We start from the raw sequence: 21,722 nt of genomic DNA on the forward strand, positions 1-21,722 counted from the left end.
AGGAGACATGCTCAGAGTAATAATGCAAGATTACTCAAACATGTGTGAATGAAACAAAAATTACAATCTGCTAGTCTCGTTGAAGATATTATTGATTTAATGTCATACTGTGAAACATTCTATAAAAAGCAATAACAAAACAACTCCATGGAGACAAGCAGGTGTTGAAACCTCCACCAGAAAACTTACATTGTCCAACTGTAACGTTAAATTACCCCTACTATTTATATGTTTTGCCCATTTGATGAAATAAATTAATACATAGGCTATTTATATATTTAATGTGATTTTATTCCTTGTAAGTTTCACTATTCTATTTCTATTTAATAAACCATGTTTTATTATCACAACTGTGACCAAGTGGACAGTTAGGTTTGTCCCAGATCAGTGTTTTAACGGAAATATGTGGATGCTGATTTAAGAAGTGCTTTATCCTGGTGAACAACAAGATGGATTTAGAAGATGGTACAAACTATGGAAACATCCTGGTGTTTCTATTTCACTATTTTGTTCATAAATCAATCCCTAATCCTTAATATGGAACTTGTATCCAAAATCAGCCTTACAACTGCTAGTTTTTAACTGGAGCTGAGCACTATGGGTGACGCCACACTCTTTTAATCCACTTCTTTATACAGTCTATGGAACACATGCTAAAGTAGATTGCTGAAGAAAACAGGTGGTGAATTTTGGTTGCACAATGTTACAGCATTAGGCTTAACTTTGCATGCGATGTGTATTCCCAGAGATATAAGGTTACCAGATTGTTGGAGTCCCACCAAATCACAGTACACAGTTCAAAGCTATCACACGTGGGAACTATTTAAAATCTAGTCTTCAACAAGATTGTTACTTTCTTGTTCTTACAAAGGCAGACCCAAATGGACACAAGTGCGAAATCATTTACACAGCATTTTTACAATTTTACAGCCATAAATTCTCCTGATAAATGCTTCTGGAGACTGGTAGGAAACAGGAGAGTAAAAGTGCTTTCAGAGTAAAACATAATTTAAAAAAATACTAAATCACCAAATTAGCAAAGAGGTTGTCATATTTCCACAACCTGCCATGTATAATTGATTAACTGTTATAGGCTATATTTGTTTATAATACATTAACTGGCTTGGGGTACTAGGTCTACATCTGCTGGATGTCTCACAACAGATTCTGGCACATCCGAAGAACTTCACCTATTTTATGTCTGTATAAACCAGAGTAGAAAGTAGATCTGCACAGCTTGAGACCATTTTTGTACAGTTTCTGAAAAGAGGAACTTGACAATTTTCAAAGCTGTGAGACATTTGCTCCTTGAAGTGTGAAATGTACCTTTGCCTTTAACTTTTTACATGAGACAAAACAACACTCAAAGAAATGTCGATTTCTTTCATACTAACTTGGGCCTATTTTTTACTTTCACAAGCTTTACCATAAAGTTATAATAACTTTATTTCTATTCAAATTATCTGAGTGTAGTATATAATACAGTATTTTATAGGCCTTGTCATTAGGGGTGTGCAAAAATATTAAAATATTGATGTATTGTATAATTTAATGTGTACAGTATCGATATTGTGGGCTGCTGTATCAACATATCAAGTATTTTTGATGTATTTTACTAAATTATTTTGTTTTAGCACTACAGTTTTGTTGCTTGTTCAGAGGAAAGAAACTCATTTATACAACACATTTAACATATTCACTGTTTTGATGATCATATTCACTTTGCACAAGAAGTGGTTTAACAAAGACTTTTAATATCACAGCCATCATTTAGCAATATTTTTTTTTTTATTGAACCATATCAAATCAATTTGAAATATATTGTATCGAATTGTAAGCTCACTGTATTGGAATATGTATTGTATCGTGGCTTATGTATCGAGGTATGTATCGTATCGGCAACTTCTGAATGATACCCAGCCCTACTTGTCATTAAAATATGCCTATTAGATAGACTCCTCTTTCTGATTTGGTTTTATAATTAAGTATTTTGACAATCATTTCTTTATAACTGGCGTATTACATTAAAGTGCTTTAAAAGAAGATGTAATTGCTTTTATTTAGTTGTTTTAAGCTATACAGTCTATGTTTGAAGCGAAGACTGTATATGTACTGAAGGCTCTGTGACGTTTGTTGCAGCTTTACGTTTTTGTTTGCGCATGTTTGTTCATAAAGTTATTTTTGAATCCAGCCAAGATGGCGGACTACGATTTGACAACCAAAATAGCACATTTTCTCGACCGACATTTGGTTTTTCCTCTCTTGGAGTTCCTCTCTGTAAAAGAAGTAAGACATGTTCTGTGTTTTTTCAAGATAGTAACTGAATAGCTGATTTATTACGGTATTATTATGCTTGATTACAGCCGGCGTGGATGCTCACACAACCGGCTTTTAAGCTAATGCTAATGCTAACCATATGCTACAAAATGCGAGGTCTGTATTAAATTTCGATCAACAAAAGCTTTTTTGTTTTGGCATCTCGATAACAATAGCGATATACATATGCGCTTTAATATAGGGTCAGATCTCTTTAATTATCTCTTTAATTTAAGAGATGCTGATATCAGTGCATTGAATCGCGCGCTAACCTAACGTAATACTAGTGGTGTGCGGTATTTATGAATTAATTTTTGGTTAAATGTCTCGTTAAATGTATTTTTTTTCAGATTTACAATGAAAAGGAACTTCTCCAGGGGAAGCTGGATCTTCTCAGCGACACAAACATGGTGGACTTCGCCATGGATGTGTACAAAAACCTGTATCCTGATAAAGATATACCACACTGTAAGAGAAACTGCAGCTATCGTGTTTCTTTAATGTGTCAGTCTGGCTTAATAACCCAAGTCAATGTTCTTTTTAATATGAGCACCTTGTATTTATCTATTTACAGAATACAGTTTGTTGAGGCATGTAGACTTACTATTACAGTCCTATTATTTTTAACAGTATGAGTTGAAAAATATAGAAAGCTATGTTATGTATTATTAAGGTGGGGTGATGGTCGCCCACAGCTTCTGAGATTAATTTTCTCTGCAGGAGCAACTCTATAATCTCCATTTGTAGCAAAATGTGATCCTTATTGTATGTTTAATTGTTTTCAAAGTCTTTCATTATGTTGTTCCTGTTTTTCTCTGCTATAGCTCTGAAGGAGAAGAGGACAACAGTTGTAGCGCAGTTGAAGCAACTCCAATCAGAGACAGAGCCCATTGTAAAGATGTTTGAGGATCCAGAAACAACTCGACAGATGCAGTCCACAAGGTCAGAGTCTGTTCAGTGGACATGCCTTTGTGCCAAATTATGCAGGGATGGACTTTGACATAATATAAATATATCACAAAATTGTTCTCATATTAATTGGTCATGATTTTTACAGTTCTGTTTAGTCACAATAAAAACACTTTCAGTATACTTCCAAAAAGAGCTGTGGAACATCCCAATAAGATGCTGGGTTTCAAACTGGTAAATACATTATATAACAGTATAGCTTTTGCATACTTGAAATAATGCTAAGATTAGTATAGCATCTTAAAATCAACAGAAAATTCTGTAATATGTAACGACACAATCCCGATCTCTTCCTCTTTCCTCAGCATAAACAAGACTAGTAATTATTGCCATTTAACACAAAAACCTTACCATATGCTTTGACTGACTGTAGACATCTACCAAGACTCAAGCTGATCATAGGAATGACAGAATCTCGATCTTGATTAAAATCTGTTTAATTACACAGCCTTAGTGCCAAGTCATTTGTATTTGCAAGACAGAATGTATCATCTGTTGTTTTCTTGTTTGTCAGGGATGGGAGGATGCTGTTCGAGTACCTGTCAGAGAAACACAATGTGAGTTTAATTTTAGTTTTTCTCTTGTTCCAATATTTTGTTTCCATGACAACATAGTGGAACTGCAGGTTTTAATTCTCAAATTTGTATCCCATCTGTGCCCTGCTCAGCACTTGTCATACTAAATGAAATCTTTATTGTCTGATTTTGGGATTTGTTATCAACCTAGTGATTTTTGATACTTGCTTTTATTTGTAGTATGGTAAATTTATTCAAATGAGTTATTCAGTATTATAACACTTTCTTACTTGTTCTTCAGTTTCGTCAGGAGTACTTGGACACTCTTTACAGATATGCCAAGTTTCAGTACGAGTGCGGTAACTACTCTGGAGCAGCAGAATACCTCTACTTTTTCCGTGTGTTGGTAAGATCTATTCCATTAATTTAACATATCTGACCCACTGTTGTCTGATAAAGGTGTCTGGTTTAATGGAGTCTCAATATGAATTTCCTTTATTAGGTGCCCTCCACTGACAGAAATGCCCTGAGCTCTCTTTGGGGAAAACTGGCCTCTGAAATCCTGATGCAGAACTGGGAAGCAGCAATGGAGGATCTGACAAGACTTCGAGAGACCATTGACAACAATGTAAAAAAAAAATCAATGATTGTTCCACATTAGATCAATATGTGTTATACAGTATATGCAGGAACTATGTAGTGTAAAGCAGTTGCTCTGTACTTGTAAATAAATAAAACCCAAAGCCTGTTTAAAATCAGCACTAATATACAGCTAAACTAGGTAGAAAATGATATTTACCCAACTAGAAAAAATAGAAAAAGTCTAAGTACTTATTAGCATCAATACTTTAACAGAGTTGTTCAATAATGTATACATAGTATACATTGGAATCAAAGAAAACTCCCATGTTAAATGTAACTAAATGTTTTTATTATACCAGCATAGAGCATAAAATACAGTGTGTTTATTTTTTCTGTTAAGCCGAGCATTAGATCTGATAATCGTTTGTTGTCTACAGTCTGTGAGTTCCCCTCTCCAGTCGCTGCAGCAGAGGACCTGGCTCATTCACTGGTCTCTATTCGTCTTCTTTAATCACCCCAAAGGCAGAGACAACATCATCGAGCTGTTCCTCTACCAGCCGCAGTAAGTCCACTCAGGCCTATGTGTTATTATAATACCCTTTCATTCCAATGGTTTTATATTAAGAGTCTTATTGAAATTCAGTGTCTTTCTGAAGGACATCTCAAAGTGGCACTGGCTTAAAACTAAAATCACTGTTTAGCATTTTACTTATTAGTAATGTTTAATACATGTGTTTGAATAGTGATGGCCTTCTTAAAAATATATTTTCTCCTTTTTCACATTGTAATTATTTACATATTGTTTGTTAACTTCAATTTCTTCATGTATAGAAAAGTGGGTAAGCTCAAAACCGTTCTAAACCAATTCCTAGTACATACCATACTGTAGTTGCCTGGGATCCAGAATGCACACTTCTTCAATACTTTATGAAGATATGAGTTGAATCTCCATGAGTTCAGATGGACGTGATTGACAGGTGGATTAGTCAATCAAGGACAGGCATGGTCCGTATCAGAACAAATACGGCTGCTTATCTGGTAAAAAGGAGAGGAAAAAAATAACACAGGAGTAAAAAAAAAAAATGTCACAGATTTCTGTAGAATCAATGAATGAAGCACTAAGCTTACTGTTTGAGATGAGAGAAATTTAATTTATTATTCAAAATGGTAGATGACCAATGAGCTCCTTCATTTCACATTTGTCATTGAAAAGAAAAAATCTGGTAGCATGATGGTGTTTGGTTCTGGCTCATGTTGTGACGGTGGGCATGGGAACCAGACTGATCTGTATAAATAATACAAAGAGATATCATTCTGGACTGGGAAATACTATAGATAGTTCTTCAGGTCTCTTTCTATTTCTTACTAGTCTACTCACCCCCTGGAAGAGAACCTGTGTAACATTTCATTTGACCAAGTGATGTTTTTGTGCAGATATACACATATTTGGCTGGAAGCTCTAACAATGAACATAATACTATAATGATTTACTCGTAGTCATTTCCTCACTCGTATTCAGTGTAATATTATATTAATTGTGCTTGCTCTGTATACACCTCGGTACATGTCTATGCCTGTTGCCTTTGTGATTTTTCTCAGAGCTGCTGTTTTGCTTTGTCTTTCCAGGTACCTCAATGCCATACAGACAATGTGCCCACACATCCTGCGGTACCTCACCACAGCTGTCATCACCAACAAAGACGTGAGGAAGAGGAGACAAGTGCTCAAGGACCTCGTCAAAGTCATTCAACAGGTTTGTGGAGAAAATAAAATACACACAGAGTTAAGTTTAGGTCCTTATATCGCACAAAATGGATTCTTTAAGCCATGTTATAATGCTGTTACCTCATCAAAAACATACCTGAAGTTGTGTTTTGTTTCATTCACACATTTGAGTAAACCCTTTATTGTTAGTCTGTCTACATCTCCAAAGCTCAAAATACTCTGGAGCCACTCAAGTCTTGTTTTTTGGGGGACCATTCAGTGGTAATATACTGATCACCTAGTTAAGGCCTGTTTTAGTCCCGGTATTGTCTAGGGTTAGTTACGTTTTACGTATCATGTTTCGTTTGGGTTTGGTCAGATTTTTGTGTTTTATGTCCTGGTATGTTCCATAGAATAGTGTTAAAACTTTATATATTTTGCTACATAAATTCAATCACTGATGCTATGGAAAAACATGTATTGTTACTACGTGTGAGCCTCGCCACAGCTCTGACTGAGTAATTTGGTGTGTTGGTGCCATCTGCCTGTTTCCATGTACATAAGTCAGTTTAATGCCGTACTGCAAAACATTCAAGGAAAGCAATGGCATCACCACAAATTCCATCTCCACAGAATTCTAAAAAGACTACATACTCATTATTATTATCCATTATTTTATTGTATATTTAGCCATCCCCACTTACATTTTCTCACTTTTTCAGGAGTCTTACAGTAGGACCCTGTCACTGAGATTGTGGAGTGTTTATATGTGAAAAGAGACTCTTTTAATATATATCAGCCATAAATAAAAAGAGAAACAACAGCTGGGGATGAAGTTTGTCATGCGTCTTGTGTGAGGCTATTCTATATACTCTCCTTATTAGACAGTGTAGCCCTCCTTTACATATGTATGCATGCATTTTTATGTATATATTTATTTACAAAACTTTACAGCAGTTTTACAATTTACTTCTATGAAACTTTTGTAAAAGGGAATTCCCACATGCACCTAACCTTTATAATAAGCCTGGAAATCGCAGTGTCTCTCATGATTCGGTACAATACTTGATACATGGCTCACGATACGATATTATCCAACATGGCAGTACATGGGATTAATCGATATTGAATATGATATATGCAATATATCACTATTTACAAACCAAATACATTTTAACAACAGTATTTATTTGTTACACAACTACTTGTGCAAAGTCAGTATGGAATAAACCAACTTGAACCGTTAAAACAGTGAATGTGTCTTTTTTCAGGAGTCTTACACTTACAAGGACCCCATCACTGAGTTTGTGGAGTGTCTCTATGTGAACTTTGATTTCGACAGCGCCCAGAAGAAGCTGCGCGAGTGTGAGTCGGTGAGTCCAGTCCACACTCTGTTCTCGGTCACGGTGCATGGACCCAAATCACCAAAGAAAAGGTAGCTGCCTCTGGGGACCTCTCTGATCTCCCTGAGACCACAGCGCTCAATATTGGACCTATTCAACCTCAGCAAATCCTGGTCTGGCCTGATTAGCCTCCTCTTAACTTTTCGACAGTTTGAAGTGGAACCGCTGTCAGGTTTAAGGCTCTTTGGAAACCCCAGCTCTGTAGTTGCAGACTCTGGGACCACTTAATTACACTGTAGAAGACTATAACTTTGCTCGCCTTCATTTATTAGCAGGAAGGCAGAGTTTTAGTTTGTACATCTCGCCAATTAAAAGTATCCAGAACTCCACAGGGCTGAAAAAATTGGGAAAATATCTAATTGCAATTTTTCCGATAAGTATTACAATTGCGATAAGATTTGTAATTTATGTTTTAATAATACAATTCTGTAATTACACTATAGAAGACTGTAACTTCGCGTACCTTCATTTATTAGCCTGGAAAGCAGAGTTTTAGTTTGTACATCTCACTAATTAAATGTATAGAAGTATATAGGGCTGAACAATTTGGGAAACATCTTTTTGATTGTGATAACATATGTCATTTATGGTTTAATAAGGGATTCAAAATAGTTTGACCATTGGAAAGTTAGAAAATCAAATAATGAGATAATGGTGGGAGTTAAATGTTGTTATAGCTGTCAGTGATACCATTATAATATATATTTTTGTCTGGATCCTTGTGTAACTCTAAGCAAGAAATAATTTACAGTAGCAAAAGTCTTTGTCATTCTTACTGTATTTACTGCCGCAAAACAATGATTGATATGATAATTGAGTTGCTGGCCCTCAGAGTCACTACCTTTCAGAGACAGATGTTCTTCAACATATACAGTGTATGTGTGTGTATATTTGTACATATACGCGGTGTACTTGGTGTAATAACCCCCAAACTGGAGGAGTGTCACATCTTAGGAAAAACCTCAGATGTCTCAGTAAAGGAAAGTGTTGTATTAGGAACAAAGCTACCAGGATTCACCTTTATAAGAAGAGGCCACAGACACAGGAAAAATACATCATTACAGATTACAATTTATTCTTAATATGCAAACACTGTCCTATACTTTTTATGACTCAGCAGTTCATTTGAGTAAGTTATAGCTACTTATTTCACTGCATATGTATGAAATGACTTCTGCAGCTCAACCTCTCGTAGTCTATTTCTGCTTTTTTCTCTGTATCTTGGCTTTTTTAATGACCCATTTTGTGTCACTTTCACTCTTTAGGTTTTGGTAAATGACTTCTTCCTGGTGGCGTGTCTGGAGGACTTCATTGAAAACGCTCGTCTTTTCATCTTTGAGACTTTTTGCCGCATTCATCAGTGCATCAGTATCAGGTATTAAAAAATGCTTCAAAATGTGTAATTATTAGTTTTCAATGGGTGTAGTTTTGAATGGAACGATGAAAGGAGCAGTGGAGAAAATGGAAATTGCTTTTTGGAGATGTCTGACACTTAAATGTTCTGGGTTTAAATTTCATTCCAGGTTTATGTAATAGTTTAGACTTGGTTATGGCCAGATTTATCTCGGGCTTGACAGTTGTTTATCTCTGACCCTCTTTGTTCAGTCTTGGTTCAATCATAGACTGTATAAAGAAGTGGACTAAGGGAATATGCTAGGTTCTCTTTGAAGATGACTCATGTCTCGAAGTTGTTTTACACAATTTACATATTTGCTGCATTAAATGTCTTCCATGTTGTCATTTTAAATATTCTAGGTTTAAATTTCAGTCCAGTTTATGTCCTAGTTTAGACTTGATTATGGTCTGATTTACCAATTGTTTAACATTTTTTAGCTCTGATTCTCCTCGTTTAGTCTTGGTTCAATCATCATTTAGTTAAGTTGTGGTTCTGACCTGCTTTCCATCTGTGTAGTCCTGGTTTGGTCCTGGTTTAGATTTAAGACCAGTTGAGACCTGATTTACAAGTAGAGATCCATTGTTTAGTTCTTGTTTAGTCCTTGTTTAATCCTAGTTTAGTCCCAGTTTAATCATGGTTTGCTCCTGGTGTGGTCCTGGTGTAGTCCTGATTTAGTTCTGGTATAGTCCTGATATAATCCTGGTCTAATCTTGGTATAGTCCTGGTTTAGTCCTGGTTTACACTAGAAAGCTCCTTGCTCTTTGAAGATGACTCATGTCTCAAAGTCCTTTAACACATTTTACATATTTGCTGCTTTAAATGTCACCCATGTTGTCTGTGAAGTCTTAAGTGTGCGCTATAAAGAGAATTTTAAGACTCTGGATGTCCTCCCCCTGAAGTTTGTTTACTAAACTGAATTGGCCTCTCATCTGTCACTTTTCTCAGCATGCTCGCTGATAAGCTCAATATGACGCCGGAGGAGGCAGAGCGCTGGATCGTCAACCTCATCAGGAACGCTAGGCTCGACGCCAAGATCGACTCTAAGCTGGTGAGAGACTGAGCACTCAATCTGCTATCAAAAGATTTAAAAGTCCTATATTACACAAAATATACTCTTGTGAACTTTAGGCCATGTTATAATGTTGTTACTTCATCAAAAATATACCTGGAGTTTTGTTTTATTTCATTTACACATTTTAACCCTCACACAAACTCTGTGTATTTAGGGTTTGTTTTTCTTCCAAATGGAAAACACTCTGTTTGACCCTGTGATGTCATGTGGCAATACAGGAAGTGCTCCACTGTGTTTTTAAACTCCACACATCTTCACTAGAATCATTTGGATAATTTCAGCCCAGGAATTGTGGAATCTCTACTGAACAAAACTGCAGCTTCATAACATCACAATGTGGAACAGCTTTGGAAATAGAGACAAACAAAGAATCATTCAAATGTGTGAAAGAAATAAAACACAACTCCAGGTATGTCAGTTTCTTGTAATTTAGGACCTTCAAATTCTATTAAAAAAGTTCCATGCTGACTGCCAGTGTTCTCCATAATATTGCTTTCCTTGTGCTCTCCAAAGCTTTCAGTGTTCACTATCAGTTAATGGAATCCAAGTTTTTGTAAAATTGTGATATTTTTTTGTGTCCTCTTTTTAGGGCCACGTGGTGATGGGGAACAATGCGGTGTCTCCGTACCAGCAGGTGATCGAGAAAACCAAAAGTCTGTCATTTCGGAGTCAGATGTTAGCCATGAACATCGAGAAGAAACTGGCGCATAGCAACAGGAATGAGGTGAGGGCAGGCACTTTGAAAACACAACAACACGCTAGCCTAAATAATAAAAAAAATAACCCCAGGTATGTGTGAATTAATCTCATTTGTGGTTTGATTATTGTATTACTGAGAAAGAAGATAAGATAACATTTGGGATTTCATATTGGTGGTTGAAAATGCCAAGTTTAACTAAGGTAAACCAAAGAAGACCGCTGCTAACCAAATCTGTTTAATTAGCAATACTTTTGTTGTTGAAAAATACTTTCTCTATTGAAACTTGTGTTGTATTTTTGGTGGTGTGTCCTGTGTCTGGTGCATTATCTGTCTAAACCTAAAAAAGATTTACCGGTAGTGTGAGTTGGTTCACACATTTGCTATTCTCAATAAGCAAAACAATATTTTCATTTGTCCATTGAGCATTAGGCCTGTACATGATGTACACAGGTCAAATTAATGAAACAGTATAGCTTTTGAAAACCTAATCTAGTGGGTGTCCTAATGTCTAATTCAATTAAAATGAGTGTCTTAAAGTTATGGGCTATTAAAGGGCCAATACTACGCTATTTTCTAGTCCATTACAATGCTGTGAGCTCATCCAAAACATACCTAAAGTTGTATTTTGTTACATTCACACGTTTAACACACAAACCTTGCATATTTAGGATTAGTTTTTCTGTCTTTTCCACCTTGTGATGTCTTGATCTACTGTGTTTTTAAACTCTATACATCTACACTAGAATCATTTGGTTAATTTGAGCCATGAAAGGTAGCTGTTAACTTGAAAACTACTTTTACATGACATCACAAGGTGGAATAATGCGTTTTGAGCTTTGGAGATGTGGACAGAGTAATAATAAATGATTACTCAAACATGTGTGAATGATAGGACTGCAACTAACAGCTCTTTCAATTTTGGACTAGTTGGTGTTTGTTTTTGTTTTTTTCTCAATTAGTCAAATAGATTATTTCTATTGCACTTTTAGATTCCTTTGATAAATGTTTAACCAAATAAAGGTGGAAATATGCAGATTATACCGATTATTGAACTAGTCAATAATTATTTTTGTAACAAATTCTAATACTGATCTATAGCTTTATCTGTTACATTTTGACAAAGCAGCTTAAAGATATTTTTGATTCAACCTGTAATATTATTCCATTTCTATATTTACATTTCTTTCCCCAGACTCCAAACTGGGCAGCGCAGGACAGTGGATTTTACTGAACCATCACCATGGAGACCGCAGAGGTGACTCTTCAACCAGCTGTTAATATTTATGCAAAAACAGACATCGGGCGTGATTACCATCTTTTCTTTGTAACCTTTGGACTGTGTAATTATTATTTAAAAGTCAGATTCCATTTACCCTCCAAAACTTCAACAATGTCATAGGTTTTCATTAAAATTCATTTTAAACAAAACTAATATATTGTGTTTTTGTCATTTTCCCACTAGATGGCAGTGTGTACTTTTTTTTATAATATATGGCTTTGCTGTCAGATTTTTTTTTTTTTTACCTCAAAAACTTGCAGTGCTGTTATTACTACTGTTATAATTTTAAATTTAATATTTCCTTTTTTTTTTTTTTTTTAACATTAGAGACTTTCGATACCAGACAGACCATATTATTTTGTTTTAGTGGGGTTTTTTTTAACCTCCAAAGCTTGCATTGTGTTGTAATTTCTACTGTTTACATTTGTTTCACATTTGAGACTTTTAATACCACACACAAATATAACTTTTTTTTTTTTTTTTCACTATGTGTTTTTTTTTTTTTTTTTGATGAATCGTAGTCTTAACATTCTTTGATAATAGCATTGTAAAACCAGAAATGAAAATTATACATTGTCACTATACATTTTCCCCTAGGACATAAAGCTGTCTGCTGTGCAAATTTGCTTTGAGAGTTTTTTTCTTATAAGAAATAAAGTCTAGAAAATATGTAGTTAAAGTTGGTTTCCATGGATATATGATTGCTGTTCCACAATATGACATTACACAGATTTACCCTACATGCATCAATTACAGGGAGTTTTATTGCTCAAAAATACCTAGAAAAACAGACATTTTGACAGAGGGGGGGTTACCTCTCCACAGATCTGATCAGTAACTTGGCCTGGTTTGGTCTCCATGGTGGTAATTTAGTGAAATATTTCAGATAAAGCTGAATAAAATAAAATGAAGTAGCAGTCCCTCCAAAAAAGTTACACAGTGCACCTTTAACATACATATAAACTATATTGTGTCACAAAACAAAAACTGAACTATGTGATGTTCCTCCAAACTTTAATGTAAGACACTGAATTTGGAAACTTTCTAAAAATAGCCTAAGCCCAAATAACATGGAAAAAGTTCAGTGAGTCATCAGACATTGTGTTAGTCACTCAGTAGACTATTTAATACTGTCTAATAATGAAGCACCACATATAAAATGGATATTACAAACAAATTCTTCTGTGGAAAATAAGCTGTGAATAAGGTGAAGTCTGGGTTTCATCCTAAATTTAAATCTACATTATAACTTTTATGGTAGAGGGTCCATCAAATGCTTTTCTCCCTGGAGATGTTATTGCTTTATCTGGAATGGTTCAACAGTATGGCAACGTTTCTATCTTCATGGAGACCAAACCAGACTAATACGGGACATGTCTGTGGAGAGGCGACCCTGCTCACAGTCAGAATGCCCGTTTTTCTAGGTATTTTTGAGCTATAAAACCACCTGCAATTGCATAAGGTAGAACTGTTTAATGTCATGCTGTGGAACATTGCATGACATATCCATAGAAACAAAAAAATCCATCTAACCTGTTATGGAGATTTATACATTTAATGCCATAGGGTGGAACATTGTAGACAGAGGCTGGTGGTATACCTTCATCCAGAAAACCTGTACAGTTTGATTGCTTATTTTTATTGTCTGTCATGCTACAACAATTATACATTTAAATTAATAATACACAATTAACTATTACATTGGACTATAAATAACACAAAATAGGTAGGTGTAATTTGAAAGCTACCACTAAATGACAAGGTGGAACAGAGCATTTTGAACTTTGCAGATGTAGACAGACTAATGATAAAGGATTACAAAAAAAAAATTAGAAATGACATGAAACAATAATTGCCTAACACCTTGACAATCTATACTAATGTGTTTTACTGCTGTATTATCTTTACTGCCATTCCTATGCTTTGATGACTTTGTGGCCTGTTTCTAGACATGTATCTCACCACACCCAGTTCATGGACAGCTCCAGTGGTTAAATATTTGTCTATTGTCAAGAAGACTGTAAAAACATCACGGTAAGCATTCATTACACACTTTAGGACTTAACTTACAGATTAAACATCAAAACCGGTTCTAGTATGTAGTTTTCTTACTCTTACTTAAGTCAAATGTCACTAGGCCTGTCACTATAATTACTATATTGATTTATCATTCAATATATGAAAGATGGAACAATATATTTTTAGGTAAATATTTATTGTGGTACTTTGTCTCAGTACTTGTGGAAAACCTTTGTTATTTTTCTGTTCTATGATAAGATCCAAGTTGTAAAACGTTGAATTAATCACTTCTGTGACTCATTACAGATGCAAACTAATTATTTTAACAGTATTGTACATTTAGACTAGCTTTTGTGGTTTAAAGATGCACCATGTAACTTTTTTACCAGTTTCTCCACATGGAGATATTGCCTGGAATGTTCCATCGTATTTACATTACACTTATTTGTTTCTACAGAGACAGCAGCTGATGCCGCAAGGCCAAGTTACATGTCAGATCTGTGGCGAGGCGAACCCACTCACAGTAAGAATGCAATTTTTTAAGTCAATAATAAAACATGTTACTGAGTAAATGCAAGATGAACACATTTAATGCCACATTGGGACATTCCAGACAAAGCAACATCTCCACAGAGACAAGCAGATGGCAGATCCTCCATCAGAAAAGTTTTACATTGAACCTTTGAATCTACTCTTTGGTTATTATGTCAGTGGCATAAATTCAGAGTCAGTATTATCGTCTATATTTTCTTCAGCAGTATATCAAACTTCAAAATTTGTTACCGTGACAGGTAGGGGTGTGCAAAAACATCAAAATATTGATATATCATATCCTTTAAAGTAGAATAGAATAGAATAGAATAGAAAGCCTTTATTGTCATTATACAATAGTATAATGAAATTCAGAGCTGCTCCACCAAGTGCAAGAATTAATAATAAATAAAACAAATTAACAGTTCTCATTTAGTATGGTGACAGCTTTGGGGAAGAAGTTGTCCCTGAGTCTAATGGTCCTAGCTGGAATTGACCTGAAGTGCCTGCCAGAAGGCAACAGGTTGAACAGGTGGAATCCAGGGTTTGTATTGCCTAGTGTGCTGATACAGTATCAATATTGTGAGCTGGTGTATCGATATATCACAAAGAGTATTTTTTGATATATTTTACTAAATAATTTTGTTACAGCGCTACAGTTTTACAGAGGAAGGAAACTCTTTTATGCAACACATTTGTCATATTTACTGTTTTGATGATTAAAATGTTTGTGTTTCATATGAATTTGCACAAGAAGTGGTTTAGCAAAGACTTTTAGTATCACAGCCATGATTTAGCCTTTATTTTTTATTGAATTGTATCGAATCGATTTGAAATAAATGGTATTGAATTGAAAGCTCATTGCATCAAGCTATGTATCATATCATGGCCCATGTATCAAGGTATGTATTGTACATACATAGTACATACAGCATATGCAGTAGTTACCAGTCTGGTCATATCATCTGAAATATTTGAAACATTTGTGTCTGCACGTGCTTGGTCATAAATTTACACTGGCCTGTTATGTCTTAATGGTTTTATTATATGAGATGTGTGAAAATTTGACTTCACTTGTCAATGGAATATGTCTTGTTATTATGGCTTTAAGTTGTAAGCTACTCTGCTACTTAAATATTCACAATTTAGATTTATTAATATTGTTTTAAATATTAACAAAATCAAGTAAGCTTACTGGACACTTCTTAATAAGTAAAATTTAAAGGCGCTTTGTTTTGCAACGTTTTGGTTGAGAGTTCATCACCTTCTAGTTTCTGTGGAAATGTCATTGCTCTGATTCTAATGTTCCACAGTACGACATTAAACAGCTCTACCTTACATTTACTCAATTACAGGTGGTTTTATAGGTCAAAAATATCTAGAAAAACAAGCATTTTGACTGTGAGTGGGGCTGCCTCTCCACAGATCTAAACAGTAACTTGGCCTGGTTTGATGATAGAAAGACTCTATGCCATAATGTGAAGCAAATTATCTCCATTGAGAAAAGTACGTGGCGGATCTTCCACCAGAAAAGTTACACAGTGCACCTTTAAGTAGCTATTAATTGCATTTACTTTAGTCAGTAATGGTTATTTTCTGCAGTGTAAGCTGGTATTACTAAAATGGTGCGTGCATTTGTGTCTTGCAATGATACAAACAGTAAAAAATAACACTTGCATTTTAGCACCTATTTAATTTTAATGATCTCCACACAGTAGCCTGTAGTTTTACACAGTTCCTATAGGTGCCCACAATTACACCAGTTAAAGCTGTTGCTGTGACAATCAGATATTTGTGGTATTTAACATCTAGAAAGGCTAACATTATGTGCCTATATGTTTAAATACTTTCTATTGTTACACAGGTTACTTGTGCAGGTGTGTGTGTGTGAATGAGTGAGTTGCCCCAGGTGCATTTTTGGTCCTTTTCTTTTTACTGCCCTCTGTTCTGTCTGCAGTGGGGGAAGAAGTACTCAGTTTTGTGACCTAAGTAAAAGTAAAGCTAATGCAGCAAAAAAAAAAAAAAAAACTCAAGTAAAAGTAAGTACATTTATTCAATTACAGGTGATTTTATACATCAAAAATCTCTAGCAAATAGGCATTCTGACTGTGAGTGGGGTCGCCTCTCCACATATCTGACCTGTAACATGGTCTGGTCTCCATGCAACAGAGAAAAGTTTATTATCATACTGTGAAACATTCCAGACAAAGCAATAACATTTCCATGATGAAAAGTATTTGACTGACCCTCCACCAGAAAAGTTACACAGTGCACCTTTAAGTAAAGAACAGATACCTAAAATTTTGACTTGAGTACAGTACTTTACTACTTTTACTTCATTACATTCCAGCACTGCCTGTCTGTAAAACTGTTCTTGAAGCACATTTTGGGGCGTGCCTGTTTTACGCTTCTAACCACACCTCCTACTCAGTCTTCAATGTTTTCCTTTTGCTCATTTTAGTTTTTTTTTTTTTCCAGGGAGCCGGTAACAGAGACTGAAATACACTCTGAACTGGGAGAGCTGACGTGGGCTTGACTTGAGTGGAGTTTGCGACTAGCAGCTGGAGAACATCTGGTACTACTGGTCTAAGCCTGCACAGGACATAAGAGCACATGCGTTTGGACTTGGTTTAGACCTGGTTTAGACCCTGGTTTGCGAGTATGGATATCCTAACTACTTGGGACGATGTTAACCCTGCACTGGCCCGGTTTCTATGGGTTCTAGCCCTGGTTTTAGCCACTCTTACAGTTTGGTTGTTCTTCTTCTGCTGTTATAGCTGGAATCAAAACTCAGCTTTATCAATGGAAAGATACCTGGCAGGTAGGTGATTAACATGTAGTACAGTACACACCCCCATCTTGATGCTTTCTGCACAGGTACATAGGGCCACATGTCAAAATGCACTGGGATGCAAAGTTTTTTAACTGTAGTCTAAAAAAATCTCTTTTTCCACCTCCGGTAATTGTAAATGGGAGCTGTTTCCTTTGCAGAAATTGCCAGCTTGCATTGGCTTCTGTGGTTGGCTGCTTTTAACCCATGCTACAATGCCTCTTTCATTCTCATAGGAGTAATAAAATAGCGTTATATTGGACATTCTTTTCCTTTTACAACCAAAACTGTGAGCTGCTCTACTGAAAGTGTCAGTGTAATGATATGGGGTTGCTAACTCATGGTTTGACTTAAAGTGCTCTGTCATGGGAGCCTGTAAAAAAGCATGTGAAAACTATTACAAGCTGGAATTAACTGATGCATAGACACAACACAATATTACTTGTACTTATTATTGGTTAATTAACAATACATATGGGTGTATAGCATTGTTACATCACACTGCTATTATTTATAATGAAATAACCTGCATATATAGAGGTTTTAGGATTAGAATGGATTATTTTATATATCGGGAGCTATATATCTATTGTCATCAGAGTATTTACTCATTTTTTTTACTACATTTAATCCTAGTTGAGAAATATTTGTTTTTATAATTAGAGTAATGGATTGAGAATGGATTGTGAAAAATCTTTACACTGAAACAACAGGGGTTCTACCTTTTCAATAAAATTTATATTAGTTGTTTCTTTTCTTAACACTGTACCTCAAAGATAGATTTATATATATTCTTTTTTTCATTCATACAGTAATCACCAAGACGACCAAATCCAAGGCCCCAACACAGGTGAGACATCAGCACGAACTGTATTTCCACTGAATATATTTGACCTCTATACACTGTTGATTTTCACATTCTGTCCCTCTTCTTTCTAAACCACATGGGGGTCCTTATAGTCCACTATATGTATACGTGTAATACATACTTTTGGCCTTCAGGGGTCCTCAGACGCTTGCTTTTCTCTTAGCCTCATCTCTATCAACCACATGAAGAGATGTAAACCCTGTCATGCAAATACATTACAGATACTTTGCAGCTGATGGCATCAACATTCCCTAGAGTGTGATGCTAACTGTAGGCTCTGCTCTGTCTGAAGCTTTACCAGACTTTAAACTGAGCTTTATTTGAACACAATCTGGACATAAAGAACTGCACTGTTAAACAAGTCTCTCACACCTAAATTTACAGTCACAAGTTAGTTTGTTTTGTTGAAAATCAAACACATAAACAGGACCATGAGTGCTTTTTTAATCTATTTTGTGTTTTTTCTTAAGTTTTCAGGCAATCTTAAATTGTTTTTGATGTGTTCTCTGTTAACAGCTAAACATTCATTAGAGGTACATGTAGAACACCCCCTTGGCCACATATTCCATAATACCATTAACAACTTTTATAGCTTTTCTGGGCCTGCATACATTCTTATTGTGAGCTGGTTTGCCTTTCCACTGATCTGACCTGTAACCTGGTTTGGTGGTTTCACCTTTCTCCATGGAGTTAGATTCAATAATGAAATACTGTGAAGCATTGCAGGCAAAGCAATAACATCACCATGGAGATAAAGTGGAAGCGGAACCTCCACTCTAAAAGTGTGTCACACAAGTTTCATCGAATATTCACAGTAAAATTTTATTCTTTAGTCTCCATGGTAATATTGCAGAGCAGCTACTCCAATATCTGTACATTCTGTTTAAAAAGTTTGTTTGGGTGCACTCTGTTCTTATTTTGTGAATTTACGGTGTAACTTGAGCTTGGAGCAGCTGCAGACTCATCTCTTGATTCCTTTGCTAAATATACTCTTTATATACAGTGCAGTGTTGTGCTGTTTGGCCCTGTCAGCGCTGGGAGCCTTGCATATTATTTGTGTGTGATAAGTCTGAGGCTGTCTCCACTGGGCCTGTCATGATAACACAGTCTGAAGTGCGATACACTGCTGAAGTAAATATAGACGATAAACGATAAAACTGAAACTCATTTATGCCAGTGATTCAACCAGAGCAGATTTAAACCACAAAACTGTTCTAAATCTACAAGATTGTTTAAAAAAAACATGAGCTGCAATAAATAAACAGCAGAATGAAACACTTTAGTACTTAGTTTGCGTCTGTAATGAGTCATAGAAGTTATTAATTCAACCTTTTACATTTTAAATCTTATCATATAGCAAAAAAATAACCCCCAACATAACATTTTCCAGTAGTGCAAAGAACATATACACATGATAAATACTGACCCCAAAAGTATTATTCCAGCTTTCATATATTGAATGATAAGTGTATATAGTAATTATGGTGACAGGTTTAGTCTCCACAGAGAAGCTCTTTGTCTGAGTATCATCAGTGAAACAGCTTTGCACCTCATCAGTCAGTGTCTCGTGGCTTCTTACACAAACTGTGGATGTAATGTTGGTGATACTGACTGACAAACTATGGCCTACTTCAATTCCAGTATTATATGAGTATAATATTTTGAATTGAATTGCCATAGCAACAGAGGACCATTGCCATACCAAGTCCTTCAAATGAAAAAAAAACAAGAATGAGATTTCAGAATTTAATCTGTAGGGTTTTTTTTTGTTTTTTTTGGGGGGGGTTACTGAAATTCTACTGAATTTGTATTCATACTTTGCAGTTTGGCATCATGCTGGGGGTGTATGCATTTCTATGGCAGAATGTTCATCAGTTACCATGGTGATACAGCACACACATTAGCGATAGCTATCAAAATGTTTTCAGATTGTCTGAAAACACAAGAAAAAATACAAAATGGATTTAAATAACATTTTTGGGAGTCTGTGATCAATATGAGTGTTCATGGTCCTGTTTAGGTGTTTAATTTTCAACAAAAAGTGAGTGATTAACTGAAAAACTGTAATTTTATGTGAGAGAGGCTTGATTGTGTTAAAATAAAGATCAGATTAAAGTCTAATTTGAGTAACAGAGCACCAGACAGAGCAGAGCCTACAGTTAGCATTACACCCCTAAGGAATTATCAAAGTATCAATATTGTCTAACTAAACATTTTATGCTTAATAACAACAATATTACATTTGTTTAGTGCTTTTGTAACTGTTCTGTTCTCAATCACAGAATTAAATTGTTCTAAAATGTATGTATTATTGAAGTAATGTTAGATTTAAGGTGCTTGTTTGACATATGTCACTTAGTCTCAATCATGGTACATTTTTCAGATTATATATTACTTGTATAACTACAAAATAACCTTCATCAATGCCAAATACTTGTCAACACTGCATAGTATTTTCTTTTCATTTCAATACAAAACCCTGACATTCCTGAACACTGCATTTCCGACATGCCTGTGCCCACTGCAGGGTCAAAGGTCACACTGGAGCTGTGAACTCTGCAGCAGTAGTCAAAGATGTCATTATGATTTCATCCCATTTTCACCGAACAGTCAAAGAGAAGTCTGTTCCTTCCACAATGCAAATACCAGATGTATACTGTCACACAGCTAATGCTACCGTAATCCAACTGTAAAGGCTTTCAGCTGCTCAAATGTAGCCCTTATGAGCATTTTATGTGTATGATTTGACTAATAGTTTCAATAAAACACAGTTCACGTGTTTATTTTTAAGATGTTACAAATGAGATGTTTGCCTACTTTTCCTGAGTCTGACAATTTTGGTGTCAAACAAGTTTTTTCATTTTACTTCTTGGTTGGTGCAGTAAATTGCAGCTTAACTGGTGTAAAACTAAATTAGGCATGCTCTGATCCATCTTTTTCTGTTCCAATACCGAATTTGATACTGTAGCTTCAGGTACGTGGCGATACCTGATATAAACCAATAACAGTACAGAAACAGAAAACATATGCATTTTCTTAAAACTAACACGAAATAAGACATGTTATTTAAGTTATTTATCTCTCAAGTAACTGCTGAATAACTTTCTATAAGTAAAAATTCAAACATTCAGAGACTTTCTGGGCCAACTACGACCAGACTTACTACATCAATTTATATGTCCAACCAACATATCAGTTGAACCAATATTTGGAATCTGATATCTGATCCAGCCATTTTTTTCAGTAATGGTGGAGATATCAGATACCAGTATCAGGTCCCTAAAAACTGTGATCAGTATTTACCACAGATATTAACAAAGTATTAATTAAAAAAGTAAGAAAACCCATCATACGCACTTTAAGGTTTAAAAGGCATAAGAATTCTCAAATTTAATTGTCAAAGTTTGTATTGGAATTGTCCAAACCAGTAAACTGAGTCCACTTGTTTACCTGACAGCCCCAATCACACTCACTCTGTCCAGAATGAACAGAGGCTTTGTCCAGCACTGCCTTTGAACTGTAAAACAACCCACACTAT

The 21,722-nt window shown here is 35.4% G+C and overlaps 1 protein-coding gene across 1 annotated transcript; it reads left to right on the top strand.

The window, feature by feature from the left end:
* The first annotated feature begins 2,168 nt into the window (after positions 1-2,168).
* Positions 2,169-12,609, top strand: LOC110167218 (eukaryotic translation initiation factor 3 subunit E-B). Its single transcript, XM_055157601.1, has 13 exons — positions 2,169-2,286; positions 2,667-2,784; positions 3,141-3,258; positions 3,800-3,842; positions 4,102-4,206; positions 4,303-4,428; positions 4,820-4,944; positions 6,009-6,135; positions 7,358-7,459; positions 8,755-8,864; positions 9,831-9,933; positions 10,547-10,681; positions 11,850-12,609. The coding sequence occupies exons 1-13, from the start codon at positions 2,197-2,199 to the stop codon at positions 11,886-11,888; spliced, it is 1,341 nt and encodes a 446-aa protein (XP_055013576.1). The 5' UTR covers positions 2,169-2,196; the 3' UTR covers positions 11,889-12,609.
* The last annotated feature ends 9,113 nt before the right edge of the window (positions 12,610-21,722 follow it).

This window comes from Boleophthalmus pectinirostris, unplaced genomic scaffold (genome assembly GCF_026225935.1).
Source record: "Boleophthalmus pectinirostris isolate CB_2022bp ecotype Guang Dong unplaced genomic scaffold, ASM2622593v1 HiC_scaffold_21, whole genome shotgun sequence".
In the NCBI taxonomy this organism is placed as follows: domain Eukaryota; kingdom Metazoa; phylum Chordata; class Actinopteri; order Gobiiformes; family Gobiidae; genus Boleophthalmus; species Boleophthalmus pectinirostris.

Excerpts from the sequence above, each read along its gene's own strand:
- LOC110167218 (XM_055157601.1), top strand. The coding sequence starts at position 2,197 with ATGGCGGACTACGATTTGACAACCAAAATAGCACATTTTCTCGACCGA. Across the intron at positions 8,865-9,830 it reads CATCAGTGCATCAGTATCAG|CATGCTCGCTGATAAGCTCA; the intron begins GTATTAAAAAAT and ends CACTTTTCTCAG. Across the intron at positions 10,682-11,849 it reads CGCATAGCAACAGGAATGAG|ACTCCAAACTGGGCAGCGCA; the intron begins GTGAGGGCAGGC and ends TTCTTTCCCCAG.